This window comes from Ochotona curzoniae, unplaced genomic scaffold, assembly GCF_017591425.1.
Source record: "Ochotona curzoniae isolate NIBS_2020 unplaced genomic scaffold, NIBS_Ocur_1.0 contig_2210, whole genome shotgun sequence".
NCBI classification, from domain to species: Eukaryota; Metazoa; Chordata; class Mammalia; order Lagomorpha; family Ochotonidae; genus Ochotona; species Ochotona curzoniae.
Window position 1 is genome coordinate 52004149 of NW_024465369.1, and position 20404 is coordinate 52024552.

The following is a 20404-nucleotide window of genomic DNA, read 5'->3' on the forward strand; positions in this document are numbered from 1 at the left end:
GGGCCCTTCATCAACAATATTTGTGTTATTTAGTGTGTCCTGATAATATCTCCTTTTAGAAGAAGGCAAACAGCACTGAAGTTTAACTTGAAGATTTACAGATGTCTGAGGAGCAAATGGTCAGTAAGCTCAGGATTCCAAACAATTTTTAGCAAGGATCTGACCAGTGATCCATACAGCAAACAGGCACTAACAACATGCATGGTGTGCCAACCCAGCAATGTGATGATGTTTAAAATGCCTCAGCACTTGGGTTTCAAAATTACATGGCCAGCCTAAAGACATCTGTGTTTATTCAGAGGAGAACTATTTCAGATCTCATGCTTTCCTAGTTTGTCTCAGGAGAGGGATGACAGAGGCAGTCCTGTAAAAATCAGACAGTTCTTGACCGTCTTAACTGAAATCATTTGCATATATCTCCTCTCTCCCTCTTCATACTGATCAGTGTCATGCTGATGGCACCACACACATAATGAACTCATTCTTTCTAAAGGAAAAGTTTCCTTTTACAAGTTGGCCACAGAGCAAAAAGAGGTGGTACAATCACAGTGTAAACATCTCTCTTGATCCATGGAATGATTCCTTGACTGCCTGGGATACTAAGAAGTTAATGGCCTAGGATGCCTTATCAGAACATATCAGTCTACCTAGCTAACTTTGACATCACATAACCTTCAGTTGTCAGAACTTTTAATTAAAAAAAATAATAATTCACTGGAAAACATGTAGCAATTCTCTGTCCCCTCCATTAAGGAGCAACTTCTAGGCAGACTGAAGCTTAATAAAGAAGCAACTGCTGAATGCAATTTCTTGCTACACTCGGTGTAGATGACCCAATTCCTAGACACTCCACCACTGCCAACCTCTCCTCTTTTCAGTTTTGCAAGGGGAAATAACCACATCAAGTTTGGAGGAAATTGAATGATTAGAACAAAATGCTCAAGCTCCAATCAAATGAAATCATAAACCATAATCATAAAAGATGGTATGTGTATATCATGCGCTTTTTGTAAAAAGTCAAGTGCAACATGAAGTACAAGGGAGAAATACTAGTCAATTGCCAACTACCTAAGGCTCTAAGACTATTTTTGTAACTCTCAGTTGCATACAGGCATCTCCAATATTCTGGGATGAATTCTGCCTCACAGGAAAGTTGTAGCCATCACATAAAGTTCTGAATAGTTTCCCATTGTTTCCTTTAACTCTACTCTTCTATTTCAAGAAAGAGTATATGTATCACATTTCAGAACTATGTGATGAAACACCTTACTGCATAGCTGATGGCTCCCTGTGAATCTGATAATTCACATCAACTAGGCCAATTAGATGTGATATGCTTAAAAATTAATCCCCTTGGGCCCGGCGCAGTGGCGCAAGTGGTTAAAGGTCCTCGCCTTGCACGCACCGGGATCCCATATGGGCGCCGGTTCTAATCCCGGCAGCCCCACTTCCCTTCCAGCTCCCTGCCTGTTGCCCAGGAAAGCAGTCGAGGACGGCCCAAAGCTTTGGGACCCTGCACCCGCGTGGGAGACCCAGAAGAGGCTCCTGGCTTCGGATTGGCATAGTATCGGCCCGTTGTGCTCACTTGGGGAGTGAATCATTGGACGGAAGATCTTCCTCCCTCTCTCTCCTCTCTGTATATCCGCCTTTCCAATAAAAAAATAATAAAAATAAATCTTTAAAAAAATTAATCCCCTTTTCTTCATGTCTTAGCTAACCTATTTTAAATCTCTCTGGGGTCTTCTGTCCAGCAGGTCTCAAGAATACTGAAGGGTGAGGCGACAGTGCTCTTCTGTAGCAGAAACACTGGAGACAAACTGGAGGTGAAGAATGTCCATTTATTTTAGAGAAGTCATAAGCTTATAGGTTAGGAAAAGGGGGCAGGCAGAAGACAGTCCCAACAGTACTTCCACCCAACAACATTGTGACTGGCTAACAGATATGTCTATTTCTCTGGACCCTCCAATGAAGTTAAAGGTCAGGAAGCACAAGAAACACAGCAAACTGTGTCTCAGGGCAGACTGGTTACCTGCTGAAAAGCAGAATGAATGCAACATTTGTCTTCCCAGAGTTGTTTACAAAGGAAGTCCTAGCACAATCAAACAAGAGCAGCTAAGAGAGACTGCAGCCCATCACCCTTGTTGCATGCCCAGTGAACAGGCCATGTTGGGGTTTCAGTTAGCCAAGGGCACAGTGTGTCATGTGCGTATGGCTTCCCACACGGGCTAGTCAGGTGAAGATCTGGAGTGATCTCCCACGTAAATCAAGATGCTGATTGTGACAGAAAGAAAACCGGATCATTGAGAAACTATCAAGAATTGTGAACTATTAGCCCTTCATGGATAACAATTTTCTATAGACACAAAATAACACTCCATATATTCTATATATCAATACCTCTACTAATTTGGACTTCTCCCACAATTTTCTCTGCGTATTGACTCGTGGGTAACCTCAGGTATAGAAAGACATGATTTAATATAGAAAAGTGCTCTGGTGGCAGTCACTCACCAGAGAGAAAGGATATAACAAAACTTATTCAAAAAAATATTTCCTAAGTTTTCTCCAATCCTGACTACACATCTCCTTTTAATGAACATCATTTGATAGTTTTTAATTTATACAAATGTTGTAAAGTTAATTCAGAGTTCTGCATGTTTCAATGCAAGTTTCTCTTGAATTGAATAACATATTATTGAATAACATATGAATAACATATTAACTCATATTAATGAATAGCATACTAATAAGCACATTTTAGTCTAGTATCTATATTACATGCTAGTATAGTACATTTGTGATAATTATGAAGCAAAGTCCATACTTTTCTAGACTCCTCAATTTTTTTTCTAATCTCTCTCTTCCACAATCCCAGGACAATACGGTACATTTAATTGTGAAGTTTCCTTTTGTGACAGTTCTTCAGATTCCTCTGATTTGACTGATCTTTTTCTCATGGTTGAAATGGAATATGAGTTTTGGCAGGGAAGGCCACAGTCAGAGGTAAGTGCCATCCTCATGGCATCACAGTAAGGGCACATACTATCAGCATGACTTACGCCTATTAATGGAAACCTGCATCACCTGATCAAGATAGTGTTTTCTCCTTTGCAAACTTCTTCAGTTCCTCTATCTCCAGTACACAATATTGTACTATTTGCACAACTTACACTTACACCTCATTTATCTATTCAATCATGTATCTAATCATATCTAATCTAAAAATATTTTTGTAGTTTGGGTTATAATCCAATGCTAGCATACTTATTTTTTGCTTTTTGGTCAAGTGACTCCAGATTTGGCTATTGGAAACTCTTTTAGCTATATGCCTTTTTGGCATATTCCAATCATTGTCGAATTTTCAGGACTTCTTTATTTTCTGGTTGGCAGTACAGGAAACTTCAGGCTCCATCTTACATACTTCCTTTTGCAGTCCTAGAATCATCCTTTTCTCTTTATTGAAGAATTATATTAAAACCCAGGATCTGAGTGCCTTACATACAGATTTTAAAATATACATTACCAGATCTAGAGCTGACAGGATTACAGAATGAGACATTTTATGAGCACCAGAGTTGGTAAATGGAAAGTAACATAACATTTTCAGTTCCATTTTTAATCATTCAATGACCATTCTTAAGTAACCTGGGGTATTTGTTATAGTTCAAAAAGAAATGTCGTGACAATTTATTTACATGTGATAGAGTCAATGTGCTTGAGGGGTTGGCAAAGTCTGCGACACTGTTCTAAGGTACCTATTTTTCAGCAAGCGCTCCATTCCAAACAGTGTATGTGTTGTTAGGGCCTCAGTAGATAAAAATCCTCTTTCTATTAATCTACCTGTATGATACAGACATGAAGAAACCTGGCTTCAGTGAGCCACCTGCAGAGGGAACAGCACAAGAGATTGTCCCTGATAAGTTAGGGCACATACCAAAACATCCTCTGCGTTGTTTTCCCTCTGAGGTCACAGGAAGGAGACACATGACAGAGGCAGGAAACATTTGGCCATCAGTAGCAATCAAATACAGAGGTGTCCGGCCCCACTTAGCCTGGATCCCCTAGAAACTCATGGCATCATCAGTCCACATCATGGGATACCATGGATGATCAAGCAAGACAAGCATTTGTTCTCTTCCAAGTTAAATATCAGTGCTTTTGAAGAGTCTTCCCCATTTCTCTGAGATCCCTGCAAATGTTGGCTCAACAAGGAAAGAAGGTAGCTGGAGTGAGGAGGGAGGAAGAGTGTTCTCATCCAAACCAGACTGGTTATGTAAGGAAATACTTGGAATCCCATGCATACCTATGATTAAGCCAAATCATGCACCTGCATCTGTAAGCCAACTAGCACAAGTTGGAAGTTCACATATGCACATGAATGTATAAACTGGAAAGTCTCAAATTTTCTGACCGAATTTTGACATGTCATGCTGCATTCCCATATAATATATTATGTTAATTTAGTTCTAGATGGAAGATTATACAGCAACATATGTGACTAGAGTAGAAATTATTAGTTACAAGCTGGAATGGTAGAAAAGTTCAAGGATAGGAAAAAAATACAGGTAAATCCGAGTTCGGGAATGCTTTTTGGCATCCCTGCAGTGGTTCAAGAGCACTGAATGAGAGCAGAAGGTCTAATTTCTAATCCTGATTTATGGAAGCAGATAAATACACTGGGAGGTGCGCTGCTCTCCTGGAGCAGGAGAAAAGCTGGAGGCAGAGGTGTAAAAACTAAGCATTTAGAGTAACTGCTGTGGCAGGTTTCTGACAGAACAGCAGGATTCTAATTCAGGATTCTGAAACAGCATGTATTTAACAGGTGAAGCACATTCTACTGAGCACTCCAAGATGGAAAACAAGGTTACAGATACTGAAACTCAATTCCTTGTCTCCTCCCACGAAGCACCACTTCTTAGAAGACTCACACAGAAAAATAACCAACCTTTTACTCTCAAAATGATCTATCACAGCAAGTTTTTTTTTCAAACCAAGGAATTTCTAGGTCAAATGATTTAAAAGCCAGAGGAAGGTTGAAGTGTACAAAAACTGCACTTCCTGCCAGAAGGATTTCCTGTTTCAGGCAACCACAGCGATGTGGAGAAACATCCGCTGGTGGCTGCAGTATGTTCCCCATACCACTTCTCTGTCGTACTCACCCTTCCTCCCCGACAAAGGTAACATACAGCTTATTTCTCTGAAGATCTTTTCGGGAATAGCCCATGATCTGATTGAAGGCATCCTCTAGTAAATGATCTCTGCGGATAATTAATCTGCACAGAAAGAGACAAATTGAAAATACAGATTATTTCTTAATCTTTATCGTTTTAGAGTTTGGCACTTGTCGTGTAATTAACATTTACTGTAATGAGCTAGGCAAGGAGAGGCACTGCTTAAAGTACAGCTTTGTCTGTAACAGCATTAGCCAAAGTTACCTAAGAGAATGATTGGTGAATAGAGCATTCTACCTTCGGCTAGTCAAAACAACTCAAGGATCCTTTCTGAATTTATCCCAGAAGCAAAATTGCCATAAAACCATACACACACACACACACACACACACACACACACACACACACACAACTTTTGTTTAGTAAAGAAGGAACAACCCTATGAGGTAATGTTTTCAGCCTGGATACGGATCATTAAGTGCCCACAAGGAAGACTGAAATCAGGAGGAAAAAAGAGCTTTTCACTGTCCTCCAGAACAAAGGAAATTACACTTGAATTTAATTTAATATTTAAATTGACTGATTCTTAAGATTCTTTAAGGGACAGACAAAACTGAATGACATTTCTGGCAAATTAATTCACGTGTGAGGATGACAATGAAAATCATTCTTTCAAAGGTATGTAGCAGTTGTGAATGTAAACCCACAAGGCAGTGAGAGGAAGGCTTCACGCAGGAAATGTGGACTGCCCAGACCTTGACAATTCAAGTGTGAGCAAAAGACAGAGTGGTTTCGGGGTTGAGACAGGCTGATGTTTTCTAAGAGTGATGAAAGTGAACCGAGTGGTGCAAGCCCGCATGTATGGGGCCCTGTATCATGTGTTGCTGTTGCTGGGCTCGCCTCTGCCTTGTTTGCTTCACAGAACAACACAGAACTGGCCATGAGCCCTATGTTCCAGTTAGCTCAGGAGACAGTGACATGATGTAGCAAAATCAGGGAGCAAAAAACCTCAACTTTTAATTTTGCCTATTTTTTTTTTCCCATGGAAAACAGTTTTCCTTTCACGGCTTGTTTTAAGTTTATTTGTTAGAGGATCTTGGAATGCCAACACAATTATGCAGACTTAAAAAAAAAAACAGCTACTCATCTCAGGTCACAATCAATTTCCTAAATCTCCAATCGCATATCTCACCTTTTCACCATTGAGATATGTGGTTTGTATCACTTTGACTTACTTTAATTTCCCTGGTCCTTGTCCATATCCTTTCGTCTCTAGCTTTCTGTAGAAGTTCCTCAGTTTGGCTTCAAAGTCTCTCTTGTAAGGGGCCGGAGCTCGGGCATTGGCACGCTGAGTACCTATGGCAAACCAAAAGAGAAGACAATCATGTTTAGCACATTACCTGAAACCTCTCTTGTAGTGAGCCAAGTTTTGTGTTTTGTTTTTTTTTTAAGATTTATTTTATTTTATTGGAAATTCAGATATACAGAGAAGAGGAGAGAGAGAGGAAGATCTTCTGCTGATTCACTCCCCAAGTGGCTGCAATGGCTGGAGCTGAGCTGATCTGAAGCTAGGAGCCAGGAGCTTCCTCCAAGTCTCCCACACGGGTGCAGGGTCCCAAGGCTTTGGGCTGTCCTCGACTGCTTTCTCAGCCCACAAGCAGGGAGCTGGATGGGAAGTAGAGCTTTTGGGATTAGAACCTGCGCATATATGAGATCCCAGCATGTTAAAGGCGAGGACTTTAGGCTTTTACCCTTTTCCCCTCTCCAAGTTGAAGGACATAACAAACCTTCACCAGGGTCTGACAAGATGTCTTCATTGCTGCATTTTGGTTGAGAATGCAGCTCTTGTTAAAATAGTAGAAGGGTCCTATGTGTTCCTCAAATACGTTTCCTCTTATCAGTTCATGCTAACATGAATTAAACAGTGCTATTCATGACGAACAGTAACTGTTCAGAATGAAATAAATCCCGTTTGCTACTGAAATATCATGGAAATTACAAAGTTACAAGGGAAAAATGCGCAGTACATAAGGTAGAATGGTGAGTTGATATTACTTATTCTAAATTTCTCACAGGCAAACAACTCCACAAATCTCCCTTCATACGTGTTCTACTACTAAGCCTGACTTTAAGTACTTAATTCCATACAGGCTACATTGAAGACTAAAATATTCTTGGCAAGAGGCAATCTAGCTATAATTTCAGGAGGCACATGCATTATTGATCCCCCCCAAAATAAGTAATAACAGTACTTACTGCAATTTTAGTATGTGCCAAATATCTCGAATACCCAAAGGCAATTTATATTCATGTGTTAGTCAATGGCTCGATGGCAAGGAACATCAACAAAATGCAAAATTTATATGGTTTGCTCCTTATTCAATGGAAAAATCTAGTTGTGTGTTATGAGGTGACTAAACAACAGGCTGGCATCCAGAACTGATGATGAATATGGGAGTCAGACACAGAGCCTTGGAAAAAAAAACACTAACTATTGCCCCATACAGTGAAAGAAATCAAAACCAAAAAAATACTAAGTCTTTTTCACTACACACCATGTAAATTAATTAAGATGTCTTCCAACAAATGAGTCAATTAATGGTTATTACTCATTGCTAATATTGTGTTAGGTAGCTCAGCCATGAACTACTTAAAATGATCAAGTTAATGTGGCTAATAGAGATCCTGGTTGGGAGTCAGAAAATAAAGCATACCAAATAATCAGAGAATAATTAAGCCCTAAACTAAATGATATGAAGATCATATAGCAGAAGGGGACAAAAACTATAGCCCTGGGGCTATATGTGAGCCTACAGAACTATTTTGTTTATCCTACAAACTTTTTAAGAATTAAAATCTATTTCCAACATTATAATGTTCCTTTATTTATTTAAGAGGCAGACAGAGAGACAAAGACTATCTTTGCATCTACTGGTTCACTTCCCAAATGTCTTCAACAGCCAGAACCAGGAAGTAGGAATGCAATCCAAGACTCCCACATGGATTACAAGGACCCAATTACTTCAGCCATCACCTGCTGCCTCAGGGGCCTGCACTTGCAGGAAGTAAAGTCAGCAGCTGCAACCAAAATGTAAGTTTAATGCACATGCCTCGCCAACATTTAAAAATCAGGAGACTTCATATAAACAACAACAACTACAAATTTTCTCTTGAGAAATATTTGGGAAATCTGGCAATACCCATCTTGCCTTTCCTTGGGGACACAGTGAAGCTGCTCTTTCAGGCAAGACACTAGCTCTCCGCTCTGACACAGACCCTTAACGGTATCAGCTGCCTAGTGACCCTCTCCCCTGCTAGGGATCTGCGTTGGCGATCAATGTTATGGAAAAGCAATTCTAATGCGACAGAAAAACTCTAAACTGAGGTCAAAAAGGAGGTGCTTGGTGCAGTGGTTAAGCCTCTGCTAGGGACATCAGCATCTCTTATCTGAGAGCCTGGGTTGACGCTCCAACTCTACTTCCAAATTCCAGCTCTCTGTTAAGGTTTGCTCTGGGAGGCAGCAGGTAGAGGGTCCAAGCAAGTACTTGGGCCCCTGCCACTCTCAGGAGATCCAGGGTGAGTTTTCCAGCCCTAGTTGTTGGCAAACATTTGGGCCAGCAGATAGAAGACACTTCTTTCTTTTCCTTCTTTCAAATAAATGAAAATAATTTTGTTTTTAAAAAAGTAGAGGAAAATATCTTAGAAGGCTTAATGAAAAGCAACTTTGCAAATGGAGGAAAATCTGTTTCACATGAGGCAGGGCAATGAGCACTAGAATAAGCAATGGCTCCACTAATCAACAGTGGAGGCAGAGTGCCAGGAGTGAAAAGGCTGAAGCTAAATTATGAGAATTTTAAAAACTTAGCACAATGCAATGAAGAGTGAAGAGCTTTTGTAGGTTCCCAAGCAAGAGAACAGTACACAAGGGGTGTCTCAGTGCAAACATATTTCTGGAGTATGTGGAGTAGATTTAGGGTAGGAAAGAGGACAGAGGGTGGAGACTGGGTTAGGAGCTGTAGCAGCAACAAAGGCCTCAGGGCATAAGGACTAGACTGCAGTGTGGTGACTCAGAGGAACAGTAACAGTATGAATTGGTGACAGTAGATTAAAAGCAAGAGGAAAAGGAAGGCCTGATGATAATAAAAGGCTTTTAAGTAACAACAGCTATCATTCATTAAATGTCTGTTATTTTAAGAAGGATACATTTTGTGTTAGTTCACAAACCTCTAAATCGCGTCTTATTATTAGTACCATCAGCATCATTTTACAGCTGGGAAATGGGGATGCTGTTTCCTGTTTAAGGCACCTGTCTGTGACAATAGGTTTGGATTTGAGTCAGGTATTTCTGATGCTAAAAATGATGTGAGCAATGATATTGGTGGACAGGACCATGGCACACTTTATATATCTTGGTTAGAAGAAGACAGCTCAGCAGAGGAATAAGAGCTACGGGCAACTGCAGATTGACTGGAGTTTAGGTGAGAGATCAAACCACACTTCTGGAATAAATGAGCTAGTGTGTGAGTTAGTGTGTGCTTGGCATTTGTGTAGTTCTTTTCACATGAAAAGAGTCATATAAACAAATGCGAGCTGCTGTTGTTATCTGCAAAGAAGTGAATACTAAAGATATGGGGAAATGTCTGGGGGTTTTAAGGATTTTTACAAATCTGGCTACTGATCAGTAGTCCATCTGAAGATCTATTTGTGTAGTCACGAATCGTTTACCCAACAGCAAGGAGTTATATCATCACAAAAACGAATACATGTGACCTTAAAAGATCTGGGAAGCAATAAGACACTGTTTGGCAGGTGTGCTCAATTGTCACTGAACCAAAGAATAATTCCGGAAGCTTTTACAAATCCCAGCATTCAGGCACACCCTGGGCCCATGACATCAGATAGTGTGTGGGTGGGATTCAGGCAGAAGTGTTTAATAGGGTTCTTCTGATGATTCCAATGTGCTAGTACAGTTGAGAACCAAACAGTCCTTTCCAGTAGATTCGAGTTCAGCCAATGAAATACGTGGGCAGCATCCAGGCAATAACACAGGGTAAATGCTTCCTGAGCAATTGCACAGTGTTACAGCTCGCAGGAGCGTGTGCTCCAAGAGCCAGGGCTGCTCTGCTGGGTGAGTGAGAGACAGGGAGGTGCTTTGCAATTGCACTCTGGGGTTGCACGACAATGTTGCTGGGGTGCTTGTCCCAGAAGGGGCAGACTAGAAAACCCAGACAGCTCAGAATGTGGCTGTACTAATTCAAGAATACAGTCAATGAGAGGAAATTTTTTTAAAAGGACTTAGTGGAAATCTCCTAATACCCCAAAGAAACACTTTTTAAGCAAGATTTATCACTTTGGGGCCAGTCTTGTAGCATGGCAAGTAAAAAGCCTCCACCTGCAATGACAGCTTCCACATGGGCAACTAATTCATGTTCCAGCTGCTCTGCTCCCATTGACGGCCTGAGGAAAGCAGCGGAAGTTAATCCAAGTCCTTGGGCCCCTGCCAGCCACCCATGTGTGGCAGATCCAGAAGAAGCTCTGGCTCCTGGTTTCGGCCTGGCCCTGCCCTGGTTGTTGGGATCACTGGGGAGTGAATAAGAGGATGGAAGATCTGTCTCTGTCTCTTTCTCTCTCCTTCCTTCTCCCCTCCTTCTTACACTTTCAAAGAAATAAATACAGAAACAATTGTATTTTTTTTTTTTTACAGAATTGGTCACTTTAAAGAAACAACACATACACAAGGGATTCGTGGAAAATTGACATATTTTACTTCCATTTTCCCCACAAACTTTTTGAAATTTCCTCATACACTATTGCTGTGCACTTCAAGATGCTTAAAAAGATACGGAAAATGTGAACATCCCATTCATATCAATTCAAACAGTAAAAAATAAATCTGAGTCTATTTACACTCAGATAAAGAAATGAATTACAGACATTGTGGAGACATTAATTATTACGTGCAAGAGAATCTATTGCTAATAGTTTCATCATGAGAAAATCATTTACATATTACCCCACCACTTAAAAATTATAGTGTTGTTCTTTGTCAAATTAATACAAGTCAGGAACAAATATCAAGATATTCCAAAATGAATACTTGAAAATTTAAAAATGTTCTTGCATAGTCAAGCCAACAGACTTTTATGGGAATCACAACTGTAAGTGAAATTCTAGCATATAAGATTCTTACAGGGACAGTATCTGTTTTATGGTCTTACTGTCTGAAGAAAATTAGATATAACAAATCAAGGTAACATCTAGTATGTGATCAAATAGGGGACTGATTTCACAGGTCATTAGCATTATGCTAACTACACATACTGGCAGGAAAAAAAATCAGCAATGGATGTTAATTTTTTTTTTTGTCATTAGTACTAGACCTCAAGAACTTCCTTACAGTATTATATTATTTCCATGCAATATTAGAAAATTTCATAGTCTTATGCAAACTAAAAAAAATCATACCTGACAAAATATTTCAGACAACACTAGAAAGATCTTAGCATCAACACTAGGAAGATCTTAGCAATGGGATCTTTTGTGAGTCACTGTGCAGCCTGGAGCCCATATTACTTTCATGACCAGCACTTGCTCTGCATTGAACAGCGACTGGAGCTTGGTCTAATCCATTATGGCTCCACATCTCTGTCCTGGGACACCTCGGAGCTTACAACTCTCATAATATAGGTAGTAGGTGATGGACTAAAGTGGGGAGGGGAAGGAAAAGCCAAAACAAAACAAAACTAAATAACAATAACAACAACAAAACACACGCACACAAAAAAAACCCCAAACACTTTTACAAATCCCTGTTAATAACTGAAAATAAACCATCATGTATAAAAATAATTTCAGAGAGAGGGATTGCTGGCACAATGGCTTCACTAGCTAATCATCCTTCTTCCAGCACTAGCATCCCATGTTGGCACTGGTTTGTGTCCTAGCTACCTCACTTCCCATTCAGCTCCCTGCTGGATGTGGCCTGGGGAAGCATAGAGGATGGCCTAAAGCCCTGGGACTCTGCACCTACATGGGAGACCTGGGAGAAGTGCCTGGATTTGGCTAGGCTAGGCTCAACTCCAGCCACTGCAGCCATTTGAGGAGTGAACCCAGTGAATGGAAGTTCTTTCTGTCTCTTCTTATCTCTGTAAGTTTGCCTTTCCAATTAAAATAAATGAGTTTTTTTTTAAAGAAAGAGAAAAAATATAACAAAAATTTCTGGAGGATTGAATCTTCTGGGACAAAGCTCAACATTGGAAATTTAGGCAGAAAAAACAGCTCCTACATAGCTTGCTCAAAACAGAGGTGCTGAAGTTTGCCCAGTTTTGCTTCTCCAGGAACAGGAAAAGATTCTTTTTGAGATTGCTAAAACTCACGCATATGCCACTGATTGAAAGCAAAAACCTGTGCTCTGATCTTGGCACAGATCTTGGGAAAGGTACAGTTTACCAAAAAGGGAGAGCTGACAGGCCTGCCAGCGACAGCAGCCTGGCAGCATCAGGAGGGAGGACAAAAGAGAGTGATGCCAACAACAAAAGCAAGTCTTTACACCGTGACAAAAATGGCTTCTGAGAAACAGTGGAAGGTAGAAGAAAGGAAGGAGCAAGGAATGGGGAGAGAGGAGAGAGAGATTATCAGTGGAGTGAGTAGCAGATTCGTAAACAGCTGGAAGATACTATCAGTCTGTTGGAAGAGACAGAGAACATCTTAAGGAGTGCCCCTTGTGTCAGAAAAAACGATCACCCCAGCTCAAGACAATCTCAGGCCACCTTGACCATTAAGAGTCCACAAGCTCAAGTCCTCAGTTCTCACACGCCTATGGAAAGTGAGCTGATGATAGTGTCCAGTCCTAGTTAGCTGGAAAAATCCCCACAGTGTAATTCATTGGCACAAGGATCCCCTCACACCATGAATGCCTTCAACGTTCCACGTATGAGAAATCAAGAGATACAGTATTTGTGAAAGAGTTCTGTCACTCAGTGGGTTAAACCAACCCTGATGCAGTTTAAGCCAGGGACTTGGTTACCTGGACACTTACATCAGAGAGTACATCTCCAACAATATGAGATAAATTAGGTGTTACTGCATTTAAATTCCTAGAAACATAGCTCAAAGTAAGTTCTGAGTCTCATATTTGGCACAATAAGCCATATGGTGTTTGGCAAGATCTGTTCTCCCTGGCACAGCTGAGGTTGGGGTTGCCATTCTAACAGTCCTGGGAAAACAAGGTTTCACATTCCAATTTTTTTTTTTTTTGACAAATTTTAGGTGAAGACTAACAGCTGCATGAGGCAGTGAGTCAACATTTCCAAAGCCCCTCTCTGTCTCTTGTACTTGAAAAAACATGTAAATGTGCCTGGAATGAGGAAAGAATATGGAAAGATTATGAGGTTACTACGCATTCTGAATGAGGATCATCAAAATTTATTATTCTCATAATTTTCATATTAGTCTCACACCATAAAAAGGGTAAAATTGTAGCCAGAAGATGGTAGATCACACCACATGAAAAGCATATTTGAGATGTTGTTTTCAAAAAAAAATCCTTCTGGAATTTTGGTAGGAGAAATTATTTTATTCAAAGAAACAAAAGGTTACTGAAGAGGGGAAATGGGGCGAGCAAGGCTTGCCCTGTGGCCATGTGGTATTCAGTAGAGTTAGGTTCATTGATATCAGGCAGGACATCCCAATTTCAAGATCAAACAAAACTCTCTGCAACTGAATAGGCCAAAAATATGGGGAGGATTCATCCTGAAAATTAAAACCACCACAAACACTGTGCACTAGCAATTTAGATATATTTGGATTACATGTGTCTTTGGAAAATGTACAAATCTAAGTTTCCAGAATGCAATTTATGACCACAGTGGATTCCTCATGGGCATTTGTGATGCTAAATGAAGACATGAACTTAGTCACCATTTAGAGTATGCATATAGTCTAGGAGAATGCTCATTGAGGCACCAAGAACACACTATGGAGAGCTTGGGAAAGAAAGAAAGAACCTGGTGATCTTTTTCTTATGGAAGATAAACCACAGAAAAAGCCTGGCTGATATAAGAAAACACTCATGAAAAATACAAAGCAAACAGATATACAGGCGAACAAGTTTATACATGTAGTTTCATAGATGGACAGTTTAATGGAGACTAGCATACCAGGAAGTGATAGGTTGAAGTGTATCTCTACTCCTAAATAAAAGGAAGACTGTTAAATATACATTGACAACAGGATTCTAGATTTTCTACCGTTGCTTATACCTACAATGCCATAATACTTATATAGCAGAATTTCAGACTTGTGTATATTGCTGAAGGATGATACCATTGTAATAGTATGGCAGAAAATGGTGGTGTGGGAACAATGGGAAAACAAAGAAGGGAGTTAGAGGGACGAAGTTCTATACCTACAAAACTATATTACAGAAAATAATAAAAACAATAAGAAAGAGAGAGAGAATGAGCACTCTTCTATCTGCCGGTTCACTGCCCAGACACCTGCAATAACCAGGGCTAACTTACAATGAATCTGGGATTTAGGAGCTTTATCCTAGTCTCCTGTAGCTGTGGCAGTGGCAGAAACACATAGACCATCTTCCACTACTTCTTCCAGGTCAATTAACAAAGAGAATTGAAAGTAGGGCAGCCAGGACACTAATCAGTACTCATATGGGATGCCAGAGTCACAGAAGCTGGCTTTACCCACTGTGCCACCAGGCCTTAACCTGAGAGCTTTTTATCTGCACTCAGATGTCTATACCCCAGAATCGTCTGTAGGACTGTGTGTGTGTGTACACATGGACAACTATTTACAGGGCAGGTTCATGACTTTTATCAGCTTCTTGAAGTGTTCCACGGAGATCCTATCTTCGTGGTGAGGCTTTTCTATTTAAGAAAATGAGGTGGTGGTGGGGGGCGCAGATTTTGACCTAGAGTTAAAGTGCAGCCATAGCAGAAAGATCTATGCGATCTGAAGAGAAACCAGAGCATGGGAGTGCCTACATTTGACACCCACCTCAGCTCTCAACTTCAACTTCCTACTGATGCAGATCCTGGGAGGCAGCAGGGATGGCTCAAGTGACTGAAGATATGGAGAACACACCTGAGTACTGGGCATCATGGGCACTGGGGGAAGTGAACCAACAGACAGGAGCTTGCGTGTTTCCATCTGCGTAAAAGAATCTATACCATTTCCCTTCTCTCAGTATACAACACCAGATAAAGGAGAGTCCATTTTAAACTTCATACAAGTTCTTACCAAGATAGTATTAAGTCTCTGAGCAGCCAGCTTAGACAGCTCAGGAACAAAGGATCATATATTCTGGTCAGCATATGGTTCAAGTATGAACGAAGTATACTTCTCAAAATGAAATTTCCAGAAAGAAAGAAAAAGGGGATAAAACTAATATATAATTTGTAGTTATACTTAAGGCACAAAGGAAGTTATTCTTCTAAAAATAAGGTGAGATGATTGTTACTAGACCCCTTTCATAGAAATGGAACCTGCCCAAAGTCACATGACTATTAAATAACTAAAACTAGCTGTCAGTCCCCATCCATTCCCCCAGTCTTCTAAACTTACACGTGTTGCTGTAGAAGCATTTCCCTTCATCCCATATCAACATAATGTGTGTGCTCATTTTGTTCCCAGGTTCATCTGTGTGCTTCTGCCTCCATGCCCAGCCTTCCCAGGGGCCTGGGCTGCACTGATTATTGCTTTTTTGCCTTATTCAACAAACCACTTTTCCTTCTACCACAGCTGTGACTTCTGCCCACTCATGCTTGATCTCCCTGCCCTAAAATCCCTTCTTCACTCTTCTCCTTCCAACTACTTTACTAATTTACTTTTGTTCTACTCTAATCATCTAATCACAGCTATTCCTGATTATAAATTCTCAATGCCTTCATTCTACAAAGTAGAGCTCCAGTGACCAATCGGCCCTAGCTTACCTTTAATTCGCGTTTCTAGGACTTTCCTTCATCTGTGTGGATTAATTCATCCTACACATGACTATTCGGGTCTCCATGCTTCCGTGGTGTGGTTTACACTGCGTCTTTGACTAGAATGTCCTTTCTTTGGTCCACCTGGTAATCCAACATCTTCCTAGGCCCCACTTCACCCCTGTTACCTTCATCTTTCGCAAAGCACCCCAATCCACGAAGAGACAACAGTTCCCACACTTGTGTTCCCATATATCTCTTCATTATAGGACTAACTACAGTACTTTAAAGAGCCATTATGGCCTCACCGCCCTACCATTAATCCTTCAAAGACAGAAACTGTATTAGTCATCTTTATAGTTCTAGGATCTAATTCAGTGCTTAGATCATTGTTGGATGCTCAATAAATCTGTGTTAAAAGAACAAATTAATAGACCCTCTTCCATTTACATTATTCATTTAGGCTGTAGCATCATTATCATAGCCAATGCAAAAATGAAAATTATTTTTAATAACAAATATTTATTAGTGTCATGGTAGAAAAAGTACCTATACCAAATATACATGACCCAGCTGTTAAACAGAACATTTCCAAGTGAACACGCCTCCTCACCCAATGTTAAGATAGTCAAGTCCTGGGCCTGGGATGATACCATACTGGTTAAAGTCATCGTCTTGAACACACTGGAATCCCTTATGGGTGGCAGTTCTAATCCCGGCAGCCCTGATTCCCATTCAGCTCCATGCCTGTGGCCTGGGAAAGCAGTCTTGAACGGTCCAAAGCTTTGGGACCTGCACCTGCATGGGAGACCTGGAAGAAGCTCCTGGCTTCGGATTGGCTCAGCTCCAGCCATTGCGGCCACTTGGGGAATGAACCATCAGACAGAAGATCTTCCTGTCTGTCTCTCCTCCTCTCTGTATATCTGATTTTCCAATCAAAATAAATAAATCTTTTAGAAAAAAGATAGTCAGGTCTTTTTGTCTCCCTACCCCAAGACATGTGAGCAATTGCTAACAAAAAGCAATAAACAGCCACTTGGGCTATAACATAAGATACATGTTATGCATCAAAGAACATACAGCTGTTTTAATGAAACATAGTGAGTTTAGGTTTATACTGGACAGTTTTGAATTCCAACAGTTCAAGTGTGACTCATACATTGCCTATGGAAAGCATAAATGTAGCTGATGTTTTATTAACATCATATCTACCTTCAAGAAAATACTATTTGCTAACCTGTATTTTTAACCATTCATAGACTTTCCCATTCATTCGCCCATTCAAACCTTTATTCACATCTTCCTCTTTCAAAGAGTTGGAACTTAACACATTTTTGTGAATCTCTCAATATATCTATCTCTGTTCTGAACATGACTGGAGATTACTTTCAAGACTATTAAACTGAATAGTTTAAATTCTATATTACTTTTTAGAGTAATACTACAAAATATCTCTATTGTCTATCAAATGGTTTTATTACTACAGTTTTTTTAAATGTTAACAAACTGAGTATTTGGGTCCCTAATTATTTTCCAACATGTATTAGGAATTGAATATTATAATAAAAAGTAAATTTTATATCTAAGTATACCATACTACCAACATTTATCCTGTTACTCACCCTTTTTCCTTCCAAAATCCCCACAGACACAAGCCTCTTATTAAAGCAACAAAAGCCATACCACAATGCAACTGTACTGACCCCGAAGATGACCCCAAAATGCTCCCCTCCTGTCCTTTAAAAAAGAAAGAAGATCTGACTTTGGGTTCACTCCTCAGAGAATCTCCTGAGTGACTTACCTGGTGAGTTCTGGGGAGATGACACAGGGGAGCCCCGTGGGGACTGACAGTAACTGGGGTGCAGTAAGGCATGTGGAGGCACATACGACATGATCTCTTCCTCAAATAAACTGGAGAAAGACCAGAAACAAAATGTTTCAGCCAAATAGATGGAGTAAAGTCTTGTTTGCATAGTTAATGGGATAGTGGCTCTCTCTCTGGTTCATTCCACCCAAGAACTGATTCATATCCCAAAGGGGCACCTGCCCCTCTTCTCGTGTAGTCATCCCTAGAGCAGACCAATTGATTGTTGTAATGTGTGTGCAATCAAGAGTTGCTTTCCTTTTCCAACTGTAGACACCGTAATTTCCACTTTACCATTCAAATATGCAGTTTCAGTGTATTTGTCTGTTTGCCAATAGTACCTGAGACTTCAGATTAGGAATGACACTCAAACACAATACAAAATGTTTACTGAGAACCCATTATAAATACATGATTAATGTCTATTTGAAGGAACATTGTGGGCTTTCAGTCTTCAAAGAACTTAAAATTTAATATGAAAATGAAGAGTAAAATAAAGCAAAAATAAATCTCTGAAATAATGACAACTGCTAAACAATGAGCTTCCTTTTTTACTCAGGCATTCTTCTATTTTTTTCTCCAGAAATGAGAATTTTTATTTTAGATTATTCAATTGAATGTTTTCTCTTTTGTGTCGACATTCCAGTTTCCAGACTTAGATGATAATAGAGGGAGGCCAAAGATCATGGGAATCCTAAATTTTTTCATTTAATATTACAGCACAGAAAAAGCACTACTGATTAGACTAAGTTTAAGCAAAGTCTTGCCCAAATAGTAGAACCATGTTTTTTTCTCTAATTTATTAAAACATAAAAATGCATTACATTTTAGAAAACATTCAATAGAAGTCACTAGAGTTTAATGTCATGGAGACCTAAGAAAAGACCTCCTAAGGACTTTCAACCAAGAGCACATTTTCAGTTGTTGCAATTGAGGGAGGGAGTGCTACTGGCATGTGGTAGGGAGAAGTCAGGAGGTGCTGATAATCCTACAACACACAGGACAAGTCCCTGCAAAAGAAGAAGAAAAGAGAACCCAGCTATCCCCGAATGTCAATACTACCAAGGCTGAGAAACCTCGAGACATTGTGCTGCAATAACAACTTGCTTGTTCTTCCTTTGGTTCTTGATCCACATGCATACAACCCTGTAGACCACTGTCGCAAAAGCATTTTATTTGCTTTTTTTCTTAAGCCACCATGATACTTTTAAACTATATATCACAAACACATAAGTAGCAGTGTAAATAACCTTACCTGTAATAGGAAATTAAAGCCTGAAACAGGTGGAAAATATAGTTTATTCTTTATTTATGAAAGAGTTTTTCAAACGCACACCACACAACACACCTCTAACAGTTCCTGTTCGTAGTGTATCTATGGAAAGTGAGTACATCCTTTTGAACTATATGTGAAAAAAATAACATTTTTTTTGGCAACAATCAAGTGGGTGGTCAGAAGTATGGGAGCAGGTATGATAACTATCAAATGGAGAGTTAAAAATGGCTGCAGGATCATCCTGAGTAACAAGGACAAGGCTGTTAGCAACTAGACATAAATAAAGCATTGTGTGAGCTTCTCAACATGAAAAAGTTCTCTTCAGTTCTAGGAAAGTTACTGAGTAGAGGTCTGAAGCACTGGGCAGAACAAAGCAATACTTCATTTTGGCTTGCCTACATGTTAGGGATTATACTAAAAATGAAAAGTTATTTTAATTTCCCCTCTAAATTACTCTAAATTTTTAAACCAAGCCTGATCTAACACCAAGGAAAAAGAACACATTTTTTCAGTTTCATGAAGGACTAACAAGATGGCAGGGAACAAATTTCAGCTTTCTGATATGACTTCCCAAATATAAACTCTCAAAACTGTAAACAAGCAACGAGTTGAGTTGGAAAAGTAGATGAATATATACTTTGAGGAAAAATATTTGAAAGATAATATAGATATGATATCTCCTCTACGTTCTAGTGTGAACTATGTAAACTATATTCAGATACCTTTCTGTTCCCTACTGTGAGTGGACCAATTAACTCATTAGTCTCCACAACCTTTCTCTTGTCCTGACATCCTTCCTTTACCAGCAAAGTGAAAATGGTATTGAAACAGAGTTCAACTATAACAAATACAATCCAAAACAAACTATCACTAAATCAGCATCCTAAATCTTCAGCAGGAACATGTCCATACATCTTTAAGAAAAAAAAAAAACAAGGAGAGATATTTTTAGACTACTCATGGGCATTATTTACTAAAGCGCTCCATAATACTTGATGCCAAGAGATTTGTTACTGCCACATACCTGAGCAACATAACCAGGTCTGCATCACTTGAGAGGCGCACCAATCCTGGAGTCCCTTCAGTTCGGATAAATTGGATCTTCTCCCTATTCAAGCAGAGAACTGGCTCAAAACAAATGTGGTTGGTTTGG

At 39.8% G+C, this 20404-nt stretch overlaps 1 protein-coding gene across 1 annotated transcript in view; it reads right to left on the reverse strand.

The window, feature by feature from the left end:
* HECW2 (HECT, C2 and WW domain containing E3 ubiquitin protein ligase 2) overlaps positions 1-20404 on the reverse strand; it is a 222534-nt gene that overhangs the window by 33959 nt on the left and 168171 nt on the right. The window contains exons 17-20 of the mRNA XM_040971908.1: positions 20276-20359; positions 17913-18022; positions 6407-6527; positions 5160-5273 (exon numbers count right to left, since the gene is read on the reverse strand). Of these exons, the coding sequence (XP_040827842.1) occupies positions 5160-5273; positions 6407-6527; positions 17913-18022; positions 20276-20359 (429 nt within the window). The remainder of the gene's footprint in view (positions 1-5159; positions 5274-6406; positions 6528-17912; positions 18023-20275; positions 20360-20404) is intronic.